The sequence below is a fragment of the Sapajus apella genome, unplaced genomic scaffold (genome assembly GCF_009761245.1).
Source record: "Sapajus apella isolate SASKATOON/1434 unplaced genomic scaffold, GSC_monkey_1.0 scaffold12, whole genome shotgun sequence".
NCBI classification, from domain to species: Eukaryota; Metazoa; Chordata; class Mammalia; order Primates; family Cebidae; genus Sapajus; species Sapajus apella.
The window spans coordinates 15,944,795-15,971,545 of NW_022436952.1; the positions used below are offsets into that span (position 1 = coordinate 15,944,795).

Here is a 26,751-nt window from a genome sequence, read left to right on the forward strand (position 1 = left end):
AAAAAAAAAAAAAAAAAAATTGAGATATAATTCATGCCATGAAACCTACCCTTTTGTAAAATGTGCAGAGTTTTAATTTATTCATGAGGGGATGCAACCATCACCACTGTCTAGTTCAATAATATTTCCTTTTCTTTCTTTTCTTTTTTTTTTAAGATGGAGTCTTGCTCTGTTGTCCAGGCTGGAGTGTGCAGTGGTGCAATCTCGGCTCATTGCAACCTCTGCCACCTGAGTTCAAGAGATTCTTCTGCCTCAGCCCCCTAAGTAGCTGGGATTACAGGCACACGCCACCCCACCCGGCTAATTTTTGTGTTTTTTTAATAGAAATGGGGTTTCACTATGTTGGCCAGGCTGGTCTCCAACTCCTGACCTCAAATGATCCACCCACCTTGGCCTCCCAAAGTGCTGGGATTACAGGATGGGCTACTGTGTCTGGCCTGCCAAATTGTTTTTTAAAAATTGAGATATAATTCCCATTCCATAAAATCCACTCATTTGTAAAATATACAATTCAGTGGTGGGATGTGTTAATATATTCATGAAGGGATGCAGTCATCACCATTATCTAGTTCAATAATATTTTCTTTCTTGTTTTTTTTTTTTTTTTTTTGAGATGGAGTCTCACTGTGTTGTCCAGGCTGGAGTGCAGTGGCGTGATCTTGGCCCACTGCAACCTCTGCCACCTGGGTTCAAGCTATCCTGTGGCCTCAGCCTCCCAAATAGCTGGGATTACAGGTGCACACCACCACACCGGCTAACTTGTATTTTTTTAGTAGAAATGGGGTTTCACTATGTTGGCCAGTCTGGTCTTGAACTCCTGACCTCAAGTGATCCACCCACCTCTGCCCCCAAAGTGCTAGGATTACAGGTGTGAGCCACCAAGCCCAGCCCGAGAACATTTTCATTGTTGCAGAAAGAAACCCCATACCCATTAGCAGTCACTCCCCATTCTCCTTTCCCCAGCCCCTGGTATTCATATAAATGGAGTCAAACAATATGTGGCTTTTTGTGTCTGACTTCTTTCCCTTAGCATAATGTTTTTGAGATTCATCCATGTTGTAGCATGAGCCAGCACTTCATTTCGTTTTAAGGCTGAATATTATTTCATTGTATGGATATGCCATGTTTCATTTATCCCAGTTGATGGACATTTGAATTGTTTCTACTTTTTGGCTATTATGAATAATGCTGCTGTAAGTATTCATATGCAAGTTTTTGTGTGGATATGTTTTTGATTATCTTGCTGATATGTATAGGAGTGGAATTGCTATATCATATGGTAATTCTGTTTAACTTTTTGAAGAACTGCCAAATTCTTTTCCAAAGTAGCTGCCCCACTTTACATTCCCACTAGTAATGTAAAAAGGTTCCAATTGCTCTACATCCTTGCCAACACTTGTTACTAGCTGTCTTTTTGTATATAGCTATCCTAGCAGGTGTGAAGTGATGTTTCATGGTGGTTTTGATCTTTTAGTCATTTCTCTAATGACTAATGATGCTGAGCATCTTTAGATGTGCTTATTCATCGTTTATCATTTGTTTATCTCCTTTGGGGAAATGTCTAGTCAAATCCGTTGCCCATTTAAAATTTGGCTTATTTGTCTTTTTATTGTTGAGTTGTAAGGATTCTTTAATACATTCTGGATACCAAACCCTTATCAGATATGCTTTCTCCCATTTTGTGGGTTGTCTTTATACTTTTTTTTGGATAATGTCTTTTGGAGTACAAAATCTTAAAATTTTGACGAAGTTTGGTTTATGTATTTTTTCTTTTATAAAAAAAATCATCTGTGCTTTTGGTGCCAATATCTAAGAAACCATTGCCCAATCCAAAGTCATGAAGATTTACCCACATTTTCTTTGTAAAGTATTATAGTTTTAACTCTTATATTTAGGTCTTTGATCCACTTTGAGCTAATTTTTGTGTATGGTATGAGGTAGGAGTTCTTTTGAATGTGATTAACCAGTTTTCCCAGCACCATTTATTTAAAATACTGTCTCTCTTCCATTGAATTATTTGGGCAGGTTTGTCAAAAATCAATTGATCATAGAGATATGGGTTTATTTCCGGACTCTTAGTTCTATTCCACTCATGTATATATGTCAGTATGCCATACCGTCTTGATTATTGTACACCTGCAGTAAGTTTGAAATTGGGAAGTGGGGGTCCACCAGCTTTGTTCTTCTTTTGCAAGATTGTTTGGCTATTCTGTGTTTCTTGCACTTCTATATGAATTTTAGGTTGGCTTGTCAATTTCTGCAAAAATGCTAGTGGGGATTTTGATACGGAGTGTGTTCACTCTGTAGATCAATTTGAGGAGTATTGTCAACAATATTAGTTGCAATCCATGAATGTGAGATGTCTTTACATTTATATCAGTCTAATTTCTTTCAATAATGTTTTAAAGTTTTAAGTGTATAAGTCTTACACTTGTTTTGTTAAATTTATTCCTAAATATTTTGGTGTTTTTGATACTAATATAACTGGAATTTTTTTCTTAATTTCATTTTTAGACTGATTATTGCAAGTGTATGGAAAAGTAATCAGTTTTTGTATATCAAGCCTGTATCTTGCAACCTTGCTGAACTCATTTATTAGTTTTATTTTTTGGGGGATTCTATAGGACTTTCTATGCATAGGATGACATCATCTTCAAATAGGTAGTTTTACTTTTCCCTTTCCAATCTGCTTTTATTTCCTTTTCTTATCTAATTTCCCTAACTAGAGTCTCCAGGATAATACTGAATAGAAGTGATGAGAGCTGACACCTTGTTTCATTCCTGAACTTAGGGGGAAGGTTTTCAGTCTTTTACCGTTCAGTGTGATGTTAACTATGACTCTTTTGTTGTTGTCCTTCGTCTAGTTGATGAAGTTACCTCCTATTCCTAGTTTGTTGATTTTTTTTTTAAACCATAAAATGGTGTTGGATTTTGCCAGATGGTTTTTTCCAGACATGTATTGAGATGTTCATTGATTTGTCTTTTATTCTATCAATATGGTATATTACATCGATTGTCCTGCTGAGCAGTCTAGAAAAATTAAAAAAAAAAAAGAATATTACATCGATTGATTTTCACATACTGAATAACTTTGCATTCCTGGGATAAATTCCACTTAGTCCTTGACAAATCTTGTCATGTCATTATTCTTTTATGCTTGGGGTTTATATATCTCTTCCAGGATAATTTATACTAACAATCAATGAGTTGTCATTTAAGGAATGATTTACAATCTAGGTTCTTCTTGTTCTTAAAGCAAACTTAGTGTCAGCAAGGCCACATTCTTGTTGACAGGAAGGAAACAGTCACTGCCTGGGTATCCCTGATCAATTTCTCTGCCTCTGTCTTTCCAGAGAGCTATTTTTTCCTACCATTCACCCCCTGACTCTGGTCTCTGACCTTGTATCTAGACACGTGCTTCTCAAAGAGTGGTCCCTGGACCAACATCATTAACATCTCTTGGGAACTAATTAGAAATGTGACTTTGGGGGTCACATTTCTAGACACCTAGACCTACTGAATCAGCCAAGCTCTGGGAGCAGGGCTCAGAATCCACATTTTAACTAGTCCTGTGATTCTGATGCACACTAAAATTTGAGAGCCACTAATCACCATGATACTAAGTTGTTTGAGGACTCCACAAGTGCACTTCCCTGTACCTTGTTGCCTTCGGTCACTGAGCTGAATATCGTCCTTCCACATGGTTGGTTTTTATCTAATCCTCAGTAATATTTGTGTGTATGCCAGTTAGTGTTTGCAATTCCCTGTCAGCCTATCTCTGAGTGATAGGAATATGTCCGTTCACTGAAACCTGCTGTCTTCTAATTATTGGGGAAGGTAGAAAATGTTGCTGGTGCGAGTTGAGCCAGTCGCTTCTGCTTTATTCCTCTTGGGTATTTTCAGCCTTCCATGGTGTCCTGTACCCCAGGCACTCATTGCTTCTCACATTTGGGGACAGGTGCTTTTGCTTGGCATAAGCAGATGTTGGGGAAGGACCAAGACAGCTGGCTCCTCTACTGTGGAAGCCCAGACAATTGATCACAAGCACTTTCTTTGCTTCTGTATTTTTCACCCATGAGCCTGCTGTTCCTTCTGTGCTGCCTCCATCACTGGCCACAGATCTTTCTTTCTTTCTTTTTTTGAGATGGATTCTTACTCTGTTGCCCAGGCTAGAGTGCAGCGGCACGATCTCAGTTCACTGCAACCTCTGCCTCCCAGGTTCAAGTCATCCTCCTGCCTCCCATGGCTAACTTTTAAATATTTTTAGTAGAGACAGGGTTTCACTATGTTGGCCAGGCTGGTTTCGAACTCCTGACCTCATGATCCACCCACCTCAGCCTCCCCAAATGCTGGGATTACAGGTGTGAACCACCGTGCCTGGCCAAGCCACAGACCTTTCTTTGCAGGCTTGAGGTTGTGGTTTTCTTTCTCCCGGGCTAGCTTTATGGGCATTGTCCTTTGCAGTCACACAAGGTTCCACAGTTAGGAAGATCACACACTTGATATTCTACCCTACTGTCTCCATCTTGAAATTTTTAATTAGTTTGAACAAAGGGACCCACATTTTCATTTTACACTGGGCCCTGAAAATTATGTCACCGGTCCTGCCTCCCTCCTTAGGTCTCTCTGACTTTTAACTTTTGGGGATGTCACACAGTTTCTGGTCTGCTAAGGACACTTCTCCTTTTACGGTGCTACTGAAGATTAATTCACATAAAAATACTTGATGTCATTTTCTAGGGATCTGGGGGAGGAGAAAAGGACTAGATCGTGTAGTCAGTTTACCATCTTTATCCAATCCTACCATGATGCTTCTAAAATAGAAATCCAGTCCTGTCATTCTGCCATGAAATTGACAAGAAGGTCTTTGTTGCCTGCAGTATGAAGTTTAAATCCCCCAGCATGGCACATAAGGCCATCCACAATGTGGTTCCAGCCTTCCTTCTAACAATGATACATTTTCAGAGTTACTAAGTTCCCTATCACTACAGGAATCAAACAGCCCCACAACAGCTACCATGAGGGACGGAAAGGGGCTGTCAAATTGTTGCTAAATCCAGTAATCTCAAGGCTATCTCTGACTCTGATATTCACGGCTTCCTGGACATCCCTCCCCTCCTCTTCCACCCATCCTGTGTCCTAGTCAAATGGCCAGGAGGCTGCTTACAGAGAGACCCATGAGCTCATGTGGAGCTCGTCAGTTTCCTGCCTTTGCCCCAGCTCCTACCGTGACTTCATCTCTGGCTCTCACAATTCCATGCACTGCCACTGGGAAGCCCCCTTGATACTCCAGCCTCTCTCAGACCACTGTCCTCATGCCCAGCACAGCTGAATCTGTCCCTTGCCTGTAGCACGGACCACTCTGCTGACAGTTGTGCTCTTTTGGGTGTGTCCCTTTCCTCCCTGTCTGAGCCCAAAGCTGCGAGGGGCTCCTTGTGCATTCATGCACCTCTTCCCTCACTTACGCGTTCAATGCACAGGAATGAGCACTGACTCTGTGTCAGACCCTGTGCTGGTCACTGCTGGGGACATACAGATGACTCAGAAGTGGACGAAGGATTGACCAGCTCCCAGTTGGGGGTGGGACAGTGACAATTCAGTGAGCTTATTGCTCTAACAAGATGGGAGCAAGGCAGAGAGGGCTCAAAGAGGAGGCAGAGCTGGAGCTGCCACAGGAGGTGCTAAGGAGGCTTTGCTGCCATTGGGACAGACCAGTGAGGGGAGAGGGAGCTGCAGGGGCAAAGGTATGGCAGGAGGTATGGGGAGCAGGGAAATTTGGGGAGTTTGTCCTGACGGAGGTTGGGGTGTGAAGCATTGGGCTGGTGGTGAGGTGGTCTTGGAGAAGCGGCAGGGGTGGAAAAGCTGGAGATGAAGGCCTTGAATGCCAGGCTGAGGAGTCAGAGCCTTCTCAAGAGTGCCCCTGTGGATTCACCAAATAGTTTAAGTTGGGGAGTGAAGAGCGGCTTTCTAGAAAGACTATTCTAGAAGCCAACATGGAGGAGAACAGGAGGGACCAGGGCATGAGCGTAGGCGCTTACAATGGGCCAGGTGAGAGGGAATGAGCTTGGGTCTTTATCTGAAGCTCAGGGGAGCCTCCATGTTGGGAGCGCCCTGAGCAAGGTGGGGTGCATGCAGGTCTTCCCTTCTCAGCCCAGCTTGATGAGCAAAGTCACCAGTCCAGCCTGGAGCCTGGCCAGGGCTCCCAAGGCCCGGTAAGGGGAGGGCCCCAGGCAAGTTCCGGCTTCAGCTGCTCCTGTCTCTGCTCCAGAGGGGTTGTCCCTGACACTTTCTGGTGTATCAGGAGGAGAATTCCCAATTCTTTATTCCCCAAGGCCCTGTCTGTCTGAATCACTCTCCCAGGGGCCATACCACAGACGAGATGATGCGGCTCAGCCTCCCAGGGCAGTGTGAGTTCAGGACAGGCAGGATTCGTGGGGCCAGAGCGTGGGGTGGGTGACAAAACCCCTGCTTTCCTGGTCCCTACTCCTCTCCGTGTAGCCCATACTGTCTGCAGGAGTTCCTGGCAGCTCCGGCGCTTGAAACAAGCTCCAGCAGAGGCAAAGCTGTTGGGCCCATGAGCCCTGGAAAGCTCCAGGCTAAGTGGGGTCTCATTTAGGCGGCAGCTGAGCCAGCTGCACAGTTGGTTAATCACCCTCGTCCTGGGAGCCTGCTAAATCAGGAAGCCAGGTTCAAGCTGGCTCCTTCTGGCTGGCGGTTTCCAGCGAAGATGGAGCTGGCCTAGGCTGGGCAGGGAAGGCTGGCTTCCTGCTGTCTGGGCCCCACACTTACCTGGTCAAACAACAGGCTTGTTCCTCAGTAGCCTCCCCAGCCCTGGGAACCTTGGATGCCTGGCTCAGGCTGTGTTGCAGGAGAAGTAAAGCCCAAGGCAAGCATCAGCCAGTCCCCAAGCCTCTGGACGCATCCTGTCTGCACCCCTTGCAAATGTCCTCTTCTCCGCTCCCGTCCCCCCCACCCCTCAGCCCCTGACTTGTAGCACCCTTCCCTGTCCCAAGCCTTCCTCCTCCAGGAAGCACTACCCAGGCTGCCTGAGCCGTCCTGGGAAGCCCCTGCTCTAGGAAGCCCCCCACCAATGTGGGGCAGGTTGAAATTGTGGAAAGAGCCCTTGCCACTACTGGGGCTGTCCAAGGGACCGGACTGGATCTCAACATTGGGGAAGTGACTTCATCCTGCTAAGCCTCAGCGGCCTTATTGCACAGGTGTGGAATCCAGTGATTTCATGTGCAGGAAAGCACCAGGCAAGCCAGAACGTACCTACATGCCCGGGTACAGCCTTCAAGGCTTGCGCAGTTAAGGCCACACTCACAGCTGGTTTGGAGGAGCCCCAGAGCTTGGCCCCCACCTCCTTTCTGACATTTTCCTTCTGCTTACCCATGTGAAGCCTGTGTACTGGCATTTCGAGGACACTCACCTCCTGGCCTCTTCTCATCTGGGTCCCTGAGCTTCTTCCGGCCTCTGCACTCCCCAGCCACCCCAGCTCTGATCCTTGCCCGCCTCCCCACCATGCATTCCCACCTCAGGACACCCTGCCCCGACCAAGTCATATTTACTCCCTGGTAATCAAAGTATTGGATGGTGTGGAGAACTCATAAACTGTCTCTGTGAGGAGCACTACAGGCCTGGCCTGAGAACCTGGAAGTAATGGCTCAGACCTGGCCCCTCCCTGCACTGGAGTCCTCCCCTCCTCCAGGGTCTGACACAGAGTAGATGCCCAAGAAATGCCAGAAGCCTCTGTGTTACAGTCAGGGCTCGTGGCCAGTGCTCCAGAGGGTCCCAGCTATCGAGTTTACTGTTTTGAAGTCTGAATGGTGGTTATCTTCAAGTTTGTGGGGGTTTCTTTGTTTGTTTTGTTTTGTTTTTGAGATGGAGTCTCACTCTGTCACCAGGCTGGAGTGCAGTGGCATGATCTTGGCTCACTGCAACCTCTGACTTCAAGGTTCAAGTGATTCTCCTGCCTCAGCCTCCCTAGTAGCTAGAATTGTGCATGCCACCATGCCGGACTAATTTTTGTATTTTTAGTAGAGATGGGGTTTCACCATGTTGGCCAGGATGGTCTTGATCTCTTGACCTCAGGTGATCCACCCGCCTTGGCCTCCCAAAGTGCTGAGATTACAGGCGTGAGCCACTGCACCCAGCCAAGTTTGTGTTTTGTAAGTGAAGTCTGATGGGACAGTGCATATGTGCAGGGGACTTGGTAGGCAGCTCTCACATGGTCCTGCCTCCTGCCGCCTTGAAGCCTCCTGGGATCTTGGCCTTCTGCTCTCCTGGCCTCTGGCTTCTCAGCCCCATCCCCCCAGCTTTCTTCTCCCTGCCCCTGCTGGCCTCCCTCCAAGCCAGAGCCTGGGTACAGGTAGGGCTGAGGTTCAGTGCTCATATTCCACCATGTCTTGGGGCAAGGCAGCTGTCTCCACCCTGGGCTGGCAGTGCCATAGAACATTCCAAGGGTGATTCAGAGGGAAAATACCTCTCATTTACCTAGTGCATTTCAGCATGGATATTGCAATACTCTTGTCTACCTGGATTTGGCCATCTGTCCTGGGAGGGGCAGATGCTTGGCTCAACCTTCCAACTGTCACTCATGGCATGGTTTGTCAGCCCAGTGGCTAGCAGGAGGGGGAACCTGGGTGCAGGTGGGGCCTGTGTGTGTGTGTGTGTGTGTGTGTGTGTGTGCGCCAGGCTAAGGAGCAGGAGTTCTGGGGTCCTGGGGGGTCCTGTACTCATCCCTTTAGTATTCCTGGGCATGAGGAAACACAGTGATTATTTGTTTGTTTGTTTTTGAGACAGAGTGTCACTGTCGCTTGGGCTGAAGTGCAGTGGTGTGATCTCAGCTCACTGCAACCTCCACCACCCAGGTTCAAGTGATTCTTCTGCCTCAGCCTCCTGAGTAGCTGGGATTACAGGTGTGCCCCACCATGCCTGGCTAATTTTTTTGTATTTTTAGTAGAGATGGGTTTCGCCATGTTGGCCAGGCTGATGTCTAACTCCTGACCTCAGGTGATCCTCCTGCCTTGGTCTCCCGAAGTGCTGGAATTACAGGCATGAGCCACCGTACCTGGCCTGGAAACACAATGTTAAGTCGCAAGTAGAAAACACCATGACAGGTCTTAGAGCATCCTCAGAAAAAAGGAAAACGTCATATTTCAGTACCTTTAGCAACATTTTTTTTCTGTTTGCAGAAGGGACCCTCCATTTTCTCTTTGCAGGGGACCTTCCTAATTATGCAGCTGGTTTTAGGTAGAGTATGATAGAAAAAGCAGGAAGTTTGGATTTGGAAGCGTCTGCAAGTCCCTTCACCTCTTCAGGCCTTGGATTTCTCATCTGTGGATGGGTTTCCTTCCCAAGGCCGTGCTCTCTCACACCCTCACTTTGCCTTGAACTTGACATTCTATACACATGATCTTGCTGGCTGCTTGGAATGCCCTGCCGTTTTCTCTGCTGCCAAAACTCAAATCTCTGCACTGGCACATGCTTCCTTGGGGTCCTCCGTCAGGATGAGTATTTCCCCCTTCCCTTTCTCTCCGCTGGCCTTGCCTCTCACTGAAGTTAGCGGTGGCTGTTCTGCACAGAGGTGCTCTTGCTTTTACACTCACACCGACTACTCATCGCTACAGTCCCTAGCACAGGGCTTGACCCGTAGAAGGTGTTTTTTTGAATGCGTGTCTTAATTTCTCTGCTAGGCCCTGGTTCTGCTGGGTGGTTGAAGCTGACTTTCCTTCTTTCTTTTTCTTTGGGAAGGAGTCTCACACTGCCACCCAGGCTGGAGTGCAGTGGTACGATCTCGGCTCATTGCAACCTCCGCCTCCCAGGTTCAAGTGATTCCCCTATCTCAGCCTCCCAAGTACCTGGGATTACAGGTGCCCACCAATATGCCCAGCTAATTTTTTGTATTTTTTTTAGTAGAGATGGGATTTCACTATGTTGGCCAGGCTGGTCTCAAACTCCTGACCTCATGATCCACTTGCCTCGGACTCTTGAAGGGCTGGGACTACCGGAGTGAGCCACCACGGCTGGCTGAAGCTGACTTTCTTTGGGGGCACCGAAGTGTCATAGGCCTTGGCTGGTGCTCAGACCTGATGCTGGTCTTTGCTCCCTGTCTACCTGGATGGGGCCATCTGCCCTGGGAAGGGCAGATGCTTGACTCAGCTTTCCAACTGTTACTCACAGCATGGTTTGTCGGCAGGAGGAGGAACCTGGGTGCTGGTGGGGCCTGTGTGTGTGTGTGTGTGTGTGTGTGTGTGTGCATGTGCGCCAAGCTAAGGTGTGTTTCTGTCCACACCTGTGCTGCTCTTGCACCTGGGAAACAGCCTGTGTCCACCCTATTGTGCTGTGTAGGGACGGCTCTATGAGGGTGTCCAGGTCTCTGTTCTCTATCTGGGCCCCTTCTTGGGCCTAGGCTTTGTCACAGGCCCTGGACCTGGGGAGTGCTGTGAGCTGGCATCTAACATTAGTCATTGATTCTCTCTATCTGGCTCCACCTGGGATCGTGATGAAGACAAAAGGGACAAGGTCTTACATCAATTGTTAGAAGTAAACAAGTAAATAAAACAAGAATCAGGGCTGGGCGTGGTTGCCCACGCCTGTAATCCCAGCACTTTGGGAGGCCGAGGTGGATCATGAGGTCAGGAGATCAAGACCAGCCTGGCCAACATGGTGAAACTCTGTTTACTAAAACACAAAAAATTAGCCAGGTGTGGTGGTGGGCGCCTGTAGTCCCTGCTACTCGGGAGGCTGAGTCAGAGGAATCGCTTGAACCTGGGAGGTGGGGTTTTCAGTAAGCCGAGATGATGCCACTGCACTCCAGTCTGCTGACAGAGGGAGACTCCATCTCAAAAAACCAACCAAGAATCAGAGCAATCCTCACTTATTGAATACCCATTATGTACCTGGCTGTGTTCTGAAGGCTTTACATATATATATATATATACATATATATTATATTATATTTTATTTTTTGAGCCTGAGTCTCATTCTGTTGCCCAGGCTGGAGTGCAGTGGCATGATTTCAGCTCACTGCAACCCCTACCTCCCAGGTTCAAGTGATTCTCCTGCCTCAGCCTCCCTGGTAGCTTTGGGATTACATGTGTGTGCCACCATGCCCAGCTAATTTTTGTATTTTAGTAGAGATGGGGTTTCACCATATTGGCCAGGCTGGTCTCAAACTCCTGACCTCAGGTGATCTGCCCACCTCTGTCTCCCAAAGTGCTGGGATTACAGGCATGAGCCACTGTGCCCAGCCAGCTTTACAAATATTAATTATTTAATATCCACAGTAATCCTCTGAGGCAGGTACCAGTACCATCCCCATTTTATAGATTAGAAGACTGAGGCTTATACAGGTTGTGAAACTTGCCCAAGGGTCCATGGTTCATAAGCGAAGAAACTGGCATTTGAATCCAGGTAGCCAATCATAATGCAGGCCACTCAAGGCCTTTCAGGACTTTGAGGTTGTTAGAGAGCACTGGATCCTTGCTATTTTGTAGGAATGAGCCTAGAGAGGGAGAGTGATGTGCCTCATGTCACACAGCAGGCCAGAGGGAGCCTGAAACAGAGTCAGCCTCCAGCCTCCAACTGTACGCTCCTCCCACTATTTACCCTTGCCTGTTTTTGAGAAAGCCCAGGGGCCAGGATCCCAGGATTCAGAGGACAGGGGCCATGAAGGTGGCCTTGGCAGACAAAGGGCCACAGAAACAGGGTAACAGATTCTGATGGGCACATCTGGAGAAGTTTCATATGGGAGGCAGGCACGGGGTCAGGAAAGGAGTCATCCACAAGACCCCGGAGTGTGGGTGGCGGAGATGGAGGACCTTCCTAGACTGGAGTTGCCATTGGATCCTGATCCTGCAGGGGAAGAAACTAGGTAACTTTGCATGGGGAAGAGTTCTCGAGTCCCTAGGGGAGACCAGGATGTGACTTTGCTTTCTGCCTTGGAACCCTTCCTCAGAGAACTGGGGTCCTAGAGGAAGATGCAGACACGTTTTGGGAGGGAACTTCTGCGGAAGCTTTGTTCCTGGGGAGTGTGCAGTGTTTAGGAGTCGCCACAGGAGGTGTCCGGGGGGCAGTGGGATGTGCAGATCCAGAACTAAGGAGAGAGGCCTGGACCAGAGGCAGAGCCCTGGCAGTGGTCTGTGGGTTTGGAGTTCAATGCTGACCCTCAGAGGAGAGAGTGAGTATAGAGAGGTAGGCAACTCCTGCAAAGCAGCTGCTTTACAGAGGAGGGAGGAGACAGAGGTGGAAAGGCCCAAGGAGGCAGAAGAGCCAGGCCATGCTCTCACCAGGCATCAGGTGTGGCATGCAGAGCCAAGGGCTGGGTCAGGGCAGGGCAGAGCAGGGCATGATGTGGTGGGAGATACCTCTGCCCATCCCAAGCTCCAGAGTGAGGGGCAGAGGCAACTACAAGCAGCCTCCCTAGGAAATCCAGTGCCTGGCAACAGTGACAGGGATCTGCTCACAATTCTTTTCTTTTTCTGCAGGAGAAGGGACCGCACCATGCACATCCAGCATCCTCCAGGAGAAGCAGCGTGAGTCAAGCCTGACCCCATAGGGTCATTTCTTCCCCTTGGGTGGGTCCAAGCTTGTTGGAGCCTGGAACGGTGGCAGGATCCCTGTCATCTTTCTACAGGCAGGACCAGAGAGCATGGGGTCATTCAGCCTAAGTCTGGGCCACTCTCTACCCCATGAACTGAGCCCTTAGGGTTCCTGAGTTCCTATCACTGGCAGCTCAGGCCAGCTCACGTCCTCCTCTCTGGGGATTCCACAGGGCCAGAGTGAGGGGTGGAGGCTGGTGGGCTGGGAGCGTGAGCTCAGCCGAGCAGATGAGATCATGGCGTGGGGACAGAGAGAGGAGGACAGGAATGGGGAACACCACTCCTGTGTCCATCCCCTATGGGCAATACAGCTCCCAGGAACTACTGATGGTCTCATGGTGTCAGTCACCATGACACCATGTTCAGAGATACCTCATTCAGGGATGTGCCAGGGGTGACAATCCTCAGTATTGCTCCATGAAGAGGCTGCCTCTCTACAAAGCCTGTGGCCCTGTGGCGGAGTCCTTGTCCTCTGTGTTATACAGGCATCTCCAGATTTCCTTCCCCTTGCGTTGTCTCAGAGAGATGAGCACAGTATTGGACCCAGGAAAGACTTGGTCAAGATGTGTCCATTTGCTGATATAGTGACCTCAGGACGCCTTTCTGGGAGGACTCAGTGGCCAATGTCTGGGCCAGATGTCTTTGCTGTTGGTGGTATTGCCTTTCACATGTGGCTGGGTCAGGAGAGGAGCCCACATATCTTTGGGGCAGGGTTGTGCTCAGAACTTTCCTGACTTCTCTCTCCTGCTCCCTTTATCTGTGGTTGCAGCTTTGCAGGGGGGTGGTCAGTCCATTCTGCCCACCACCTCCCCAGGCTCAGGCCTGTGGTTGCCCTGCAAGCTCTTTCATCCCTCAGTTTCATCCCTCAATTGCTAGTACCTGAGTGGAGGCACCTGTGACACCAGCCTTCCTGTGGCCTGTAATCTAGCCTTGAGTGGGTGAACAGGCATCCCCTGTGGGAGAATCTTTCTTTTCTTCTCTTGCTCTGTCGCCCAGGCTGGAGTTCAATGGCGCGATCTCAGCTCACTACAACCTCTGTCTCCCAGGTTCAAGTGATTCTCCTGCTTCAGCCGCCTGAGTAGCTGTGATTACAGGCTCCCACTTCCACGCCCGGCTAATGTTTGTGTTTTTAGTAGAGACGTGGTTTTGCCATGTTGGCTGAGTTAGTCTGGAACTCCTGACCTCAGGTGATCTGCCCACCTTGGCCTCCCATAGTGCTGGGATTACAGGTGTGAGCGACTGTACTCTACCTGGAGAATCTTATTCTGCTTCTAACATTCAATGGAAATTTCATAGACAAAGTCCTTCAGGGGCCGGTAGGTGTGAATGTCTTTGTCAACGGCACCCCAAGGCCCAGGCCACAGGGGCATCAGGCCATGGACAGGGCAGGGCAGAGAGAGGGCAGTTCTCTTTCCTGAGGCTTGTAGGTATAAGGAACTGAGCTCAGCACAAGGGGACCGTGTTAAAATGTACCTGTGGGTCTTTAATATATAGAGGTGACTGAGCATGTGGAGAGGTTCATGTCATCAAAAGATTTGTCTGGGTACAGTGGCTCACGCCTGTAATCCCTGTACTTTGGGAGGCTGAGGCAGGTGGATTGCCTGAGCTCAAGAGTTCGAGACCAGCCTGGTCCACATGGTGAAACCTTGTCTCTACTAAAATGCAAAAGTTAGCCGGGCATAGTAGCATGCGCCTGTAGTCCTAGCTACTCAGGAGACTGAGACAGGAGAATTGCTAGAACCTGGAAGGCGGAGGTTGTGGTGAGCTGACATTGTGCCATTGCACTCCAGCCTGGGCAACAGAGTGAGACTCAGTCTCAAAAAAAAAAAAAAAAAAAAGATTTTCAGCACAGGTTTCAAGAGATGGGGCCCACACCACCCAGGGCCACAGGGAAAGCACTGGGTTTGGTCAGGAGACTGAAGAGCCAGGAATCCAACTCAAGGCTGGATTCCAAGTCATAGGAAGGCTAGTGTCATAGATGTCTTTACCTCAGAACAGCAACTAAGTGAGGAAAGAGGTTGGAGAGCAGCCACAGGCCTGAGCATGGGGACCTGGTGGGTAGAGTGGACTGGGTCCCCCAAAGCTGCAAGGCCCAGAGCCCTTGTTGGGTTTTCTGCAGGAAAGGCAGGACAGAAAAGGAGAACCATGTAGGGCTGGCTGATTTGAGTGTCGAGGTCTCTGGGCTCTAGGGCTGGTGTCTTGTTGTCTGGTAGCTGGCCTTGGGGTGATTTAGGGCCAGGGAAATATTGTCTTGGTGGGTGAGAGTTAGACAGAGAAGGTGGTTAGGGATATGGGTTTGGGATGGGCTCATCTGCCTGTGAAAGGTACCCTCAAAGGGAGTGGTTATTATCTCTAGGAATTAGCCAGCCCTGGGAGGGGCTGTCTCTTCCTGGCCAGTGAGGCTCCCGAGATGTCAAAACATTATAAAATAACAAGCACGATTAATACAGGGGTGTCACCACATTCCCCAGGAATGCAGGAGAGGAGAAGAACCCATCATCTCCCCTTCTGGGCATTTAGCCAAAGGAAGCCACAGAGGCAGCCCTGAAGCAAGAACGGCCACCCGACGCGGGGCTTATCTCCAGGATGCCAAATCACAGCTCCGTTTTCCACAGACACAGTTGAATTGATGAGATGTTTAGTGACCTCTGGACCTGGCTGAAAAAAAAAATTGTGTTTAAATAGAGGCAAAGTCTTTTTTTTTTTTTTCCAGTTATAGATTTTAGTTAGAATTCTATTACTAAAAGTTGTCATCAAATTCTGTTCCTTAAGAATGTTCCTATTGGATTGGCCGCGGTGGCTCGCACCTATAATCCCAGCACTTTGGGAGGCCAAGGCAGGTGGATCACGAGGTCAGAAGATCGAGACCATCCTGGCTAACAAGGCGAAACCCCGTCTCTAATAAAATTACAAAAAATTAGCCTGGCGTGGTGTCACGTGCCTGTAGTCTCAGTTATTTGGGAGGCCGAGGCAGGAGAATCACTTGAACCCAGAAAGTGGAGGTTGCAGTGAGCCGATATCACACCACTCCACTCCAGCCTGGGCTACAGAGTGAGACTCTGTCTCAAAACAAAAAGCAATATTCTTATTAGGCCAGGAGCAGTATCATGCCTGTAATCCCAGCACTTTGGGAGTCAGAGGTAGGTGGATCACCTGAGGTCAGGAGTTTGAGACCAGCCTGGCCAACATGGTGAAATCCCATCTCTACTAAAAATACAAAAATTAGCTGGGTATGATGGTATACACCTGCAATCCCAACTACTCGGGAGGCCAAGGCAGGAGAATTGCTTGAACCCGGTAAACAGAGGTTGCAGTGAGCCAAGATCCCGCCACTGCATTCCAGCCTGGGTAACAGAACACGACTCGGTCTCAAAAAAAACAAAAAAGAATGTTTTTATTTAGCAAAGAATGGCATCATATATGCAGATGAATTTTGGAGCTGAAATGGTACCTTGGAGGTCGTCTAGGTTGGGGATGCCCCAGTGAACCCAACATTTTCAGCAGTGAGGAAAATAATAACACTGTAATGAGTTTTTCCATATGTTGAATGTATTCAATAGAGAGGACTCCTTTTCACATAATTCTACAATTATGTCCTGCCTGTTTTTGGCATTAAAATGCTTTTCCTTTTAAGAAACAACGGTGATGATCGATGGTAATGTGTTTGTTTATTTTTAGTGCAATATTGGCAGAAGAAAAGTTTGTGACCTGAATTAAGAAAAGAATAATAGCCATGCCTTGCATTTATAATGGTGCTTTTCCACATAAAGTATACCTGCATGCAAATTATCTTATTTAATTGTTCCACTGGGTTTTTGAAAACTCACTAAAAACAAGTTTGTGAGGTGGTAAAAACTGCCCTGGAACCAGGAGTCAGAAAATCCTGGGACTGGTGTGATGGTGTCTGGGATTGTGGGGTGGTAAGGCCTCGGTCTGACTCAGCTTCTCTTGTTTCGTAGCTGTGACATTTTGGGCAAGTTAGTTGATGTCTGTGAACCTCAGTTTACTCAGTTGTGGAAAGACAACCATACTGTCTGCTTCTTAGAGTTTCTGAGGGCACCAGAGATGATATACGTGAGATCCTAGGATCCAAGCAGGGTGGATAGAAAGCATCTGATGGTTCTCACCTGTTATCGGACATGTGCCTTGGGAGCTGGAACACCTGGTGCACATGTGACGATGAATCTTATCAATGGAGCTCTCAGTCTTTCCGGTGCTCTGTTTGTCCTGTGGCTGCCTCAGTTGCCATTGTCACAGCAGTGGTTTCTCAAGTGTTGGAGTCCCCAGAGAGGAGCACATGACCTGGCCAGAGAGCACTGGACCTCTTGGGTTGGGAGCATGGGGAGGGAGGCCTCCATGGGTCTCTCAGGGCATGTGCACATATGTGGTGGCAAGGCCTTGTCTGCAGCGGCTATGCCAGGAGGGGTGTCCTGGACACTTTCTCCTTCATGGCTGCCCCAGCTTTCACTGTGCGCTTGGATAGGCTTGTAGCCTGCTGTCACTGGCATGAGCCTGATATTTGAAACCAAACTAGGGGAAGCCAAGGGAGCCACTGTGTGTGGAGCTCACAAGAGGGGAAGAGGAGAGAGAGGGCCTTGGACTTGGGGGAGGAGATCCGGGCTCCCTCCTGCCGAGTTGCTGTGCAGTCTCAGCTGCTGCCTGAGGCGCATTGGTCTGTACATGGAGTCCCTCCTGGGTCTGACATTTTCGGGGTCTTCTGTGCCACGTATCTGCCCCCTGGCCTCCTCTGTCTGTACCTCTGTTTCTGCCCTGTTCATGCTGCTCCGTTAGCACAGTGACCATTTCCAGAGCGCTTCCAGCAAACCTGCCGTGGTGCTGGCTGTAGGGCCTCAGGGAGCTTATGTGCTTCCCTTGAGCCTCACTCCTGTGTTCCCTCCAGTGTGAATGGCACCGTCCTCCATGAATCCAAGCCAGAAACCTTCTAGACTTCTCTGTCTCCATCACCATCCACTGTTAAATCAGCCTCTCCTAGTGCCATTCAACCTCAGCAATGCCCTGAGACCCATCCACTCCTCTCTGTCCCCGTCCCTTCTCTAGTTCAGGCCCCGTCTTTTCCCTCCTGGACCATTGCATCCTCCTCTGCACTGGCCTCCCTGCCTCGCATCTCACCTACTCTGGTCCTCCTTTCAGAGTGTCAGAGAGACCTTTGGAGGAGGAAAGCCTGATCCTCACAGCCCCTACCTCCCCTCCCTTGGCTCCTCTCCAATGAAGCATGAACCTTGCCTCCATATGACCTTACCTGCCCACTTTACCCTCTTCCCTTCCACACTGACTCTGGGAGGAGCATGGACTCTCTAAGCACAGTTTTCTTATTGGCTAATTGGGAATCCCGAGCATCCCATCCATTCCTGTGGAGGAGACAGGCAGCTCCTCTGCGGCAAATGGTGGGAAGGACCAGAGTCCCTCTGGACCCCGCACTGTTGGCATCTGCCCTTGCAGCTGCATTCAGGGATGCGGGGATCGCATGTGCTGAATCCAGCAAGCCCAGCCCACCTCTCCTGCTTCAATCTGCCACCACCATAGAAGAGGCAGAGGGTAGAGCTGTTGTCTCAAAGGGACAGTAACTCACCTTCCTCTGCCCACACCCCCATCCAGAAATGTCTGGTGGGAGGAGGCGTGGACTCTCCCAGGAGATCTGCGGCTGCCTCACCCTGTCCATGCCTCTCCCTTCCAGTCTCAACAGCTCCACCAGGTGCAGGGTAGGAAGTGCGAGTTAAGAGGTGGCTCCCTCTGCCCCACACCCTGCAGGATGGGTTGGAGGGCAGATTCTACAGCAGGAAGATCTGTCTATTGTGGACCTCGAAGTTGGACCCGGCCTGTGTGGATGACAACAGCCACCTGACACATATGACCCAAACCCAGGCTGGTCATCTCATGACTTTGCCAGGGCCAGTGCCTGGCATCAGCTGCAGGGGTGGGGGCAGCAGGCAGCTGTCCCAGGTGTGGGGAGGGTCTTCCCACAGCCACGTCCACACATTAGAGCAGGTGCTCCACGGGGCTCTGAACTTCCTCTCGTCCCTAGAAAAAGACCTGGCAATGGTCCACAGAGTCTCAGCTCTTGTCCCAGTCTGACCCTTTATCTTCATCCTCTACTAAGCCTCTCCGCTAGCCACCAACTGAGCCCCAGTTTATCCCCAGCTGGGCCCTAACTCCAACCACTGGTTCTGGACTGAGCTTGGGGCCTCAGCGCAGACACAGAGAGATGCAGATGGCTCAGTTCACCTCTCCCCATTGTGGGCACGTGGTTTGACCTCACACCCCACTGCCTAGGGTCAGTGACCAGAGGAACCACGCTGAATGCCCTGACCAGCCACCAAAGAGCTTCCCTTCCCACATACTGTCAGCCCCTGGCCTCCCCAAGAAGACCCCCTGACAGACAGGATGCATGAAGCCCCTTGCCCATGGCTGGCCTCTCCACTCTGCCTAGTAACTGGTGTCTTTTCCTGGCCTGTGTGGGCAGCTTGCTGAGCACAGCTGCAGATGGGCTATATTTAGCCAGCTTTAATGAGCACAGGGTGGCAGACGTCCGCCTTGGGAGCACTTTTCTTGCATGCGTGTGTCTCTGCTTGGCATGTTTCCTTCTCACTGTGTGTGTGTGTGTGTGTGTGTGTGTGTGTGTGTGTGCCCTTGCACTTGTGTGTGTGTGCATCAGCCTCTATGCCAATGCAGTGGTGCATTCACTTTCATGAGGATGAGTGTGCGTGCGTCTTTGTGCGTATATTCAAGTCTATCTACGAAGCATCTGTGCTTTGCTTGGACATGTGCAGCTTCTGACACTTATAGGGGTGCAAAATGGGAACAAATTATTAGTTCACTCGCCCATTTGTTTAAAAAATATTCAATGAGCATCTTTATATGCCAGCATTGTGATCATCTTTGGGGATAAAATAGAGTGAAAACAAACTCAGTTCCAGTCCTTAAGGATCTTGTCCTCTGGGAAATGGAGGAGGGGAAGATAATAGTCAAATAGTCATAAAATGAAAAGCATGTGGGTTAACCCCAGGAATGAGAAGACCATGGGGCTTTTGCAGAGGGGACAGTAAGAGAGGAAGGCCCCTGGCCAGAAGGAACACTGAAGTTCCTGTGGGAAATATCTAGGCACAGGGAAGTGCAGAGAAGCACCAGGTCCAGGGAGCAACACGTTCAGGTACTCTGCAGTGAGAGGGAAAGGGGATATTTGAAAACGGGTTGGGTTCAGGGAGGGAGGGGTGAGTGTGGGAGAGCGGAGCAGAAGATGGGGGCTTGGTCAGGATGGAGGCCTGGAGAGGGGTGGCGTGGGAGGAGGTGATGGGATTTGCATAGAGCACTCAGGATCCAGTCTGTGATTCCGTCAGGGTTCTAGCAGGAAACAGGAAGGCTCACACAAACCACTGGTGGGAGGAGGGCTTAGCAGAGGGACTTTATTCACAGGTGAGTGAGGCTTTAAGGAAACCAAGAAGGTATTGGCAGTACCCTGGGGCTGCCCCCACCCCTGAAGGAGAAGAGCCCAGAGAGGCCCCTGCATGAGCTGCAGCCTCCAGCAGAGACCACCTTACAATGGCCTGGCATGGAGGGTGCTCCCCACCCTAGTTCTCCTGGTGTTTTCCATTGGCTACACCCAACCAGTAGCAAGGTGGCTTCGGGGCTGAGTCGGGCAGAGATGGGGCACTGTGGCTCTGGAGGGGCAAAGGGAGACCTTGCCGCCCAGTCTACTTACTTCCACCTGGAAGCATTGTCCTTTTGTTTGTTTTTGTGTCGGCCACTTTGAGTCTGACTGTGCATTCCCATGCAGCTGTGCCGGTGAAGGACTCCTCCTCTGTGTGTCCAGGGGCTTCAATTTCCTCCTTCTCCTGTCATCACCCCAAAACTCCAGGTCTTCCCCACACTCTGGGGTGTGGTGGGAAGGGTGTCTGCATGCATGCACACGTGTGCAAGGAGTACTCCCTCCACTCCAGAAAGCATGCAGACCCTGGAACCCAGCCTGGTCGGCCCTTTGGTCCTGGGCTTGCAGCTCCTGGCCTAGGGTTCAGGCTCTCTGGCGCTTGGGATGGCCAGGTCTTCTTACATTGTTCTCCATCTTCCTAGAGTTGCAAAGGGTCCCCTGCAGAGGACTGTCTCCTCCACTTGGGGCCAGGGTGTGAGGATCTCTTTTCACCCTGAAGCATTCTCTGTCTCCTCAAATCTTTTCCTCTTGGGAACAAAAGAGCTTTTGGAAACAAAAGCCAGGAAGCTCTGCCACAAACCTTCCCAGAGGCAAAGGAGCCAGAGCTGGGAGAAAATATAAATTGGTATCTTAAAAAAAACCACCCTGCTACATGCGCTTTAAAAAAATTCTTATTTTTAATCTGTCTTTGGAGTAGGTAGCACATGTACATGGTATAAAATGCCTTCCTCTCCTGTCTTCCACCTCACACAGTTCTCCCTAGAAGCAAAGATTATAACTAGTTGCTTAGATTCCATTTCAGAGATAATCTCTGCATACATGAGCATATCCATACAAATATGCACATATATATATATATATATATATATTTTTTTTTTTGAGATGGATTCTTACTCTGTTGCCCAGGCTGGAGTGCAGTGGCGTGATCTGCAGCCTCCACCTCCTGGATTCAAGCAATTCTCCTGCCTCAGCCTCCCAAGTAGCTGGGATTATAGGTGCCTGCCATCATGCCCGGCTAATTTTTTGTATTTTTAGTAGAGACGGGGTTTCCCCATGTTGGCCAGGCTGGTCTCGAGCTCCTGACCTCGTGATCCACCTGCCTTGGCCCCCTCAAAGTTCTGGGATTACAGGCGTGAGCCACTGCGTCCGGCCTATGTATATTTTTATACCTATACCCTCACACAGATGGGAGCACACAGTTCCTTTCATTGCGCACCTTGCTTTTCTCAGATACTGATGTTATATCATGATTGTCTTATTAGCTTGGTACACTTAGAGGTGAGTTGTTTTTTGCAATGGGTATGTGCGATTTCACTGTGGTACAATTTATTTGATCTTTCCCATACTGGTGGACATATAGGCGTGTCCTGTCTTTTGCTATTGTAAACAGTATGGCAATGGTTAGCATTGTACATAAGTCCTTTTGCACATGGGCTTGGAATTGCTGGGTCAAAGGCATTTTGTGTTTTGAATGACATTGCCGAATGGCCCTTGACAGAGGCTGTGCTGATTTTTACTCTCACCAGCAATGAATGAAGAGAGTGTTTTCCCATACCCTGGCCCACAGGGTGTCATAACTGCCGATCTAATAGGTGGGGGAAAAATGTAGTTGTCTTAGGATAATTTCAATGACCCTTCCTCTAGGTTAGGGTTCTAAGGTTGAGCACCTTTTTCAGACGTGTAAGAGACACTCCCAGTCCCTGTGCTGGAAGCTGCACATGCTTGGCAGGGATTCCTGTGCAGGAGTGCGTGGGCCGGAGTGTGCTGTTGCATCCCTTTGTGTTTGTGCTGACTTTCAGGCAGGGCCAGGGTGGACAGCAGGGTCCTTAGGGGGTAGGGCCTAACAGTCTAAGCAGTTCCTGCTCCTCATAGTAGCCTCTCCCCACTCTTTCCTCCCTGCCAAGAGTCACCCTGAAGAGGCAGAGCTGTGGCGTGAAGAGGTTAGTGAGAACAAAGAGACCATCCCTTCCTTACTCCCTTCCTTCGGGACTATGAAGAGCCCTGGCCTGGTGACTTGGGTTCAAGTCCTCCACTTATATCCTGGGAGAAATCGCTTCACCATTCTAATCCTTGGTTTTCTCATCTTTAAAATGGGGAGAGCACTCCTGACCTCATAGGATGAATGTGAAGATTGCCTGAGACACTGGATGGGGACTAGAAACTCAGGACCAATCTTAGGAGGGCTGTGTTTGTTGCAGAAGAGTCTGTAGGGGATACTAGGGTTTGCAGTGTCATGTCCCTTTAGCATCATTGTGTCGTGGCGGCAGAGTTTTCTCATGGTTGTGTATCTGGAAATTTCACTGGGCCTGATTCAAGATGGCACCTCTGATCTGAACCGGGATCCCCCATGAGAACTGTTCCTCTGAACTAACCCTGTGTTCCCTTAGGGTGTCTAACAGCATGTTCTCAAGGGGCAGGGTTTGGGGCATAGGCCCTTGCAAGGGCCAGGCCCTGGTCTGGGGTAGTGTCTCTGTGAAAGGCTCACTGGCCTATTGAAGGTTTGGACACATTCCGTTGGCCTCGTTAGTTGGATGAATCCAGGCAGAAATGATTAGATTCTAACCCTAAAGGGTTAAGGAGTCACGGAGGGACCTCAGCCTCCAGCTCCCCACCCCCCATGAAACTTCCCTCCCTAGCACTCTGCTAAATGGCTACTTATATAACTTGCTTGTCTAACTTCAGTGAAGGAGAACACCCTGTCTCCAGGTCAGCACAGATCACTCTTGAACTGCTGTAAACATTTCCTAAGTTGTGCTAAAACTTGGAATGACTCCAGAAACCACCTCAACTCCTACTTGTCCTGGCTCTGCCCTCTGCTCCCTTGGCTCACACAAGGCTCAGCATAGATTTGCAGGCAGCCACTGTATCCCTTGGAGCTGCTCTTCTCCAGGCTGGGTCTCTCGACCTCCTGAGCCCTTTCTACAGCTTTCCTGCCCTGTTATTGGGCATCAGACATACCCTCGAGGGGGGCTAAGCTGCAGGGACAGGGCAGGGATGCCCCCTTCTCATTTTGAATGGAGATCTCTGCTTTATGCAGCCTCAGAGGTTGAGAAGTAACTGTAGCAGTCCCATTACCCTGACTCGGGCTGTTTGTAGCCTTTGGTCATGTGACTGATCTTGGGCACATGACCTAGGTCTTTATCACGTGACCTGACCTTGGTCACATGATCTACCCTTGGTCATGTGATCCTAGGTGTCTGTGAGATCTTTGAAGGCAGGCGCTGTATCTGACTCGTCTTGCTGTTTTCAGCCCTGACACAAGTTTGGGCAATAACCAATAGGGTAGGAATCGGCAAGTGGTATTGAGTTTTGTTTTGTTTTTTAAAGTCCCTGGAAAGCTTACTTTATTTTTTTTGAGATGCAGTTTCACTCTTGTTGCCCAGGCTGGAGTGCAATAGCTTGATTTCCGCTCACTGCAACCTCCACCTCCCAGGTTCAAGTGATCCTCCTGCCTCGGCCTCTCAAGTAGCTGGGATTACAGGCACGCACCACCACCCCTGGATAATTTTTGTATTTTTAGTAGAGATGGGGCTTCACCATGTTGGCCAGGCTGGTCTTGAACTCCTGACCTCAGGTGATTCACCTGCCTTCGCCTCCCAGAGTGTTGAGATTACAGGTGTGAGCCTCTGCACCCAACCTTGAGTTCATTTTTAACCCAAACACAGAATCTTAATTCACTCATCATGTTCCACATTTATTCTTTCCTTCTGCAAGCATTTTTTGTCCTTTTGTATTTCCTCATTAGCCTATCAGCTCCCAGAGGGCAGGACAGCATTTCACACCTTTTTCTTTTTAGTGTTTGTATTGACTAAAACAGGAGGTTGCGGCTGGTTTTAAAACATTCTTGCATAAACATGATACATGCTTGTATTATCTGTCCAATAAACATTCATAAATAGTTTTAAACTAAAAGAAATAGGGACTCCTTAGAGAAAAATTAGAAAATACAGGAAAGTAGAAAGTAAAAAAAAAAATTGTCCGTTGTCCCAGCATCTAGAGAAAATCACTGTAAACATTTTGGTGTGTTTCCTTCTAATTTGAGACCCCAAGTTTCTTCCCCCACATCCCCACCATCATTTAGATTGTTGTTTTTCATTTTCTGCAAAACTAGGGGCTGGGAACCTGCGGAGGAGGTGGCCTGCAGTTTGGCTGGTGAACAGGGTCAGTGGCTTTTTTTTTCTTTTTTCTTTTGAGACAGAGTCTTGCTCTGTCGTGCAGGCTGGAGTGCAGTGGCATGATCTTGGCTCACTGCAACCTCTGCCTCCCAGGTTCAAATGATTCTCCTGCCTCAGCCTCCTGAGTAGTTGGGACTACAGGCACGTGCCACCATGCCTGGCTAATTTTTGTATTTTTAGCAGAGATGGGGTTTCACATGTTGGCTAGGATGGTCTCGATCTCTTGACCTCGTGATCCACCTGCCTCAGCCTCCCAAAGTGCTGGGATTACAGGCGTGAGCCACTGCACCTGGCAGGTTAGTGGCTTTTAAGTTTTATTCTGTGGAGCCTTCAGGAACTGCTTAGGGACAGGGATGTGCTGAAGTGAGGAAGGTGGGCTCTGGGCCCCCCAACCTGCTTCAGCCAGAGCCAACCCACTTTCATCTTTGCAAATTGGGCTCCTAAGGAAACTTTCATTGGCTAAAAATTTCCCGTTTTAAAAAACGTTTTAAAACCAGAAGAGGGCCCGCCATTTTCCCAGATTCATGCTGTTCCATGGGCATCTGCTGCTGGCCGTTGGTCCCCACACCTTCTGTGTGGTCGCAGGTTCCCATTCGTGAGCCCGCATTCCTTGAGTTCCTGTGGTGAGGGCTGTGGGTTCCTTGGATAGTTTTTATTCTGCCAGTGTGTTCCCTCCCCAGATGCCCTAAGCCATTGGCATTCCCTTGAGCTTCTGGTACAGTGACCGTATCTATGCCACATGCTATGACACAGGATTAGGGGGCTGATTGGTTAGGGAGCTTGTTCCAAGGGAACCTATCAGAACTCTAGGAGCCCCTCCCCTCCCCTCCCCTCCCCTCCCCACCCCTCCCCTTTTCTTTCCTTGGTGGAGTCTTGCTCTGTTGCCCAGGCTGGAGTGCAGTGGCACAATCTTAACTCACCGTAAACTTTGTCTCCCAGGTTTAAGGATTCTTCTGCCTCAGCCTCCCAAGTAGCTAGGATTATAGGTGCCCATCATCATGCTCCGCTAATTTTTGTATTTTTAGTAGAGATGGGGTTTCACCATGTTGGCCAGGCTGATCTTGAATTCCTGAGCTCAAGTGATCCGCCCACCTTGGCCTCCCAAAGTGTTGGGATTACAGGTGTGAGCCACCGCGCTGGGACCTACTGCTTCCTTTTGTAAGGGCCCTCAAAGCATTTATTAATTTGCCCTAGGAATTAACACCAAGCTCCCTAGTTGGAATCAATCACTTTGAAAAGCAAAGTGAGATTAGCTGCTTGTAGTTTTTTTGGTTGCTCTTCCTTTCTCCAGAGCCTCTCAAAGTGACTCCATCATTGTGACTGTGGGTCCCCTTCAAGGTCCTAGTGCCTGATTCTGCTGGGTCTGGAGGGTGGCACTCACCGAGGGCACTCATGCTTGGACTCACAGACTCTCAGGCTGTCTGACTGTTACTGGGGAATGCAGGCAAACCCCTCCTTTTGCCATAGTTTGCAAAGAATGTCTGAGGTCACCCTCTGAGTAGGGTGTTCGTTTCTCACCCGAGGACTTGATCCATGGCCTGTCTCCCCTGTATGTCTGTGTGTGTCCTTCTCTCTTCATGTCTGTGTCATGTGGGCTCACCTGGGGTAGGGCTGTGGTCTGAGCCCCCCATCCATTCTGCTGAATGAGGGAGATTCTAGTTCTTCCCAGATGTCATCTAGGTGTATGGATGGATCCCACATCACAGCAAAATAGCAAAGCTTTTGTCTGGGTGTTGTGGTGCACACCTGTAATCCCAGCACTTTGGGAGGCCAAGGCAGGTGGATCACGAGGTCAGGAGTTTCATCCTGGCCAACATGGTGAAACCCTGTGTCTACCAAAAATACAAAAATTAGCCGAGCATGGTGGTATGCGCCTGTAGTCCCAGTTACTCGGGAGGCTGATGCAGGACAATCACTTGAACCCGGGAAGTGGAGGTTGCAGTGAGCTGAAATTGCACCACTGCACTCTAGCCTGGCAACAGAGTGAGACTCCATCTCAAAAAAAAAAAAAAAAATAGCAAAGCCTTTGACTCCCGGGCAGGGCCAGGGTGCAGGGTGGACTTGATGGGTTCCTTAGGGGATAGGTCCTAACAGTCTAAGCTGTTCCTGCTGCTCGTAGTAGCCTCTCCTCACTCTTTCCTCCCTGCCAGGAGTCACCCTGAAGAGGCAGGGCTGAGGTATGAAGGCATTAGTAAGAGCAAAGAGCAAAGAGACCATCCCTTTCTTACTCCCCTCCTTCAGGACGGTGAAGAGTCCTGGTGACCAGGGCTGTTTATGCAAAAAAAAAAAAAAAAAAAAAAAAAAAAAAAAA

General features: G+C 49.2%; 1 protein-coding gene across 2 annotated transcripts in view; it reads left to right on the forward strand.

The window, feature by feature from the left end:
* PITPNM3 (PITPNM family member 3) overlaps window positions 1-26,751 on the forward strand; it is a 108,591-nt gene that overhangs the window by 42,495 nt on the left and 39,345 nt on the right. For both annotated transcript variants that reach the window (XM_032280145.1, XM_032280146.1), the window contains exon 4: window positions 12,489-12,536. In XM_032280145.1, coding sequence (XP_032136036.1) covers window positions 12,489-12,536 — 48 coding nt within the window. The remainder of the gene's footprint in view (window positions 1-12,488; window positions 12,537-26,751) is intronic.